Source organism: Neopsephotus bourkii, unplaced genomic scaffold (assembly GCF_033783945.1).
Source record: "Neopsephotus bourkii isolate Nb327-2 ecotype Australia unplaced genomic scaffold, CSIRO-AGI_Nbou_v1 NB_1580, whole genome shotgun sequence".
In the NCBI taxonomy this organism is placed as follows: Eukaryota; Metazoa; Chordata; class Aves; order Psittaciformes; family Psittacidae; genus Neopsephotus; species Neopsephotus bourkii.
The window spans coordinates 23021-24731 of NW_026902056.1; the positions used below are offsets into that span (position 1 = coordinate 23021).

Genomic DNA, 1711 nt, shown 5'->3' on the forward strand with positions numbered 1-1711 from the left:
ATGTTTCTCTTCCTTTTCCCTCAGCAGGTAACACCTGGTCATGGGAGGAAATCTCACACAGATTAAATTCATCCTGTTGGGAATTACAGACAGCCCATGTGCACAGACTCCTCTTTTTGTCTTGTTTCTATTGATTTACATTGTCACTCAGGTGGGGAACTTCGGCATTATCATCTTGGTGCGGGTGTCTCCCAGCCTCCACACCCCCATGTACTTCTTTCTCACCCATTTTGCTTTCATTGACATCTGCTATTCCACAGTCATCTCCCCCAGGATGCTGGCAGACCTGTTAGCAGAGGACAAAACCATTTCTTTCACTGCCTGCATGATTCAGTTCTTCACCTTTGCATTTTTTAGTACTATTGAGTGTCACCTCCTGGCCATGATGGCCTATGACCGACACGTTGCTATCTGCCACCCCCTGCTTTATGTGACCATCATCTCCAGACGCATCTGCTGGCAGCTGATAGCAGCATCCTTCCTATTCGCCTTCCTTAGTGCCATCATCTACACATGGTGTGTGTTCGGAGGTTCCTTCTGTGGTCCCAACCGCATTGACCACTTCTTCTGTGACGAAGTCCCTGTGCTAAAGCTCATGTGCTCTGACACCCACACCAATGAGATGGTCATATTTGCTTTCATCACCATCAATGTGGTGGGCACTAGCATGATCATTTTGCTCTCCTACATCTCTATCCTCTGCACAGTGCTGAGGATGTGCTCAGCACAGAGCAGGGCCAGAGCCTTCCACACCTGCACCTCCCATTTGATGGCTGTTGCCTCCTTCTTTGGTACAAAGTTCTTCATGTACCTACAACCTCCATCTAGCCACAGGAGCCTGGATAAGGTGGTCTCCATCATCTATACTGTCATCACACCCATGCTCAACCCATTCATCTACAGCCTGAGGAACAAGGAGGTGAAGGGGGCTCTAATCAAGTGCAGGAGCAGGTTCTTCAACCACTGGCAACATAAGAAAGTTCTATCATCTAGCACATGCACAGTTCACGTCAACTGAGAAAGCCTATGGTACACTAAAATGTTTTTTCCAATAACGCCCATGTAGGTTCTCCGAGAGTTCCTGCGCAAAAGTCAATGACAGTATTGAATGAGAAACAGACCCCCAAATCACACCATTCTTGCAAGAAAACCAAGAGGAGACTAAGCCTCAAATTTCAGTTCACTTCTCAGTCACCAGCCTTTAGGTAGAAATCACCCTCAATTATCCCAGGCCTCTCTTCCTCACAGGAAACACCAATCAGCTTTATCCACTTATAGCCTTGCTCACTGATAAAGATGTCTTTTTCTTGCGAGATTCTTAACCTTGTCCCTCAGCTCCAATAAAATCCCTCACTCTTACCTGTGAGTTCTTTATTAAAGCTGCTGGGGTGGGAGGGAAGAGGAAGTGTAGTTTTACATTTGCTTGCTGAAAAAGGGTCAGAGAAAAGGTTTCATAAGTTTCATTGCATTTGTTTGTGCCTTTCAAAGAGAAGAAGCTGGTGGGAATCAAGGTCTCAAGCTGCACCTTTGAATGTCAAGGGGAATCCCTCTTCAGGCTGCAGCTTCACAGGAGATTTCACTTAAAGGAAGAAATTGTAGATAATATAATTCGTAATACAGGAGGATGAACTGTGCTGAGACCACCCAGTGCTGAGGACAATTTGGGCACATCAAGGGTTCCTCACATTCATTTTATGTGGTGTTTTACATT

General features: G+C 45.8%; 1 protein-coding gene across 1 annotated transcript; it reads left to right on the forward strand.

Annotated features, from left to right (window-relative positions):
- On the forward strand, positions 1 to 1018 carry LOC133222215 (olfactory receptor 5AP2-like). The gene has a single exon (XM_061371717.1). It carries the CDS (start codon positions 41 to 43, stop codon positions 1016 to 1018), a length of 978 nt encoding a protein of 325 aa, XP_061227701.1. The 5' UTR covers positions 1 to 40.
- Positions 1019 to 1711: the final 693 nt, after the last annotated feature.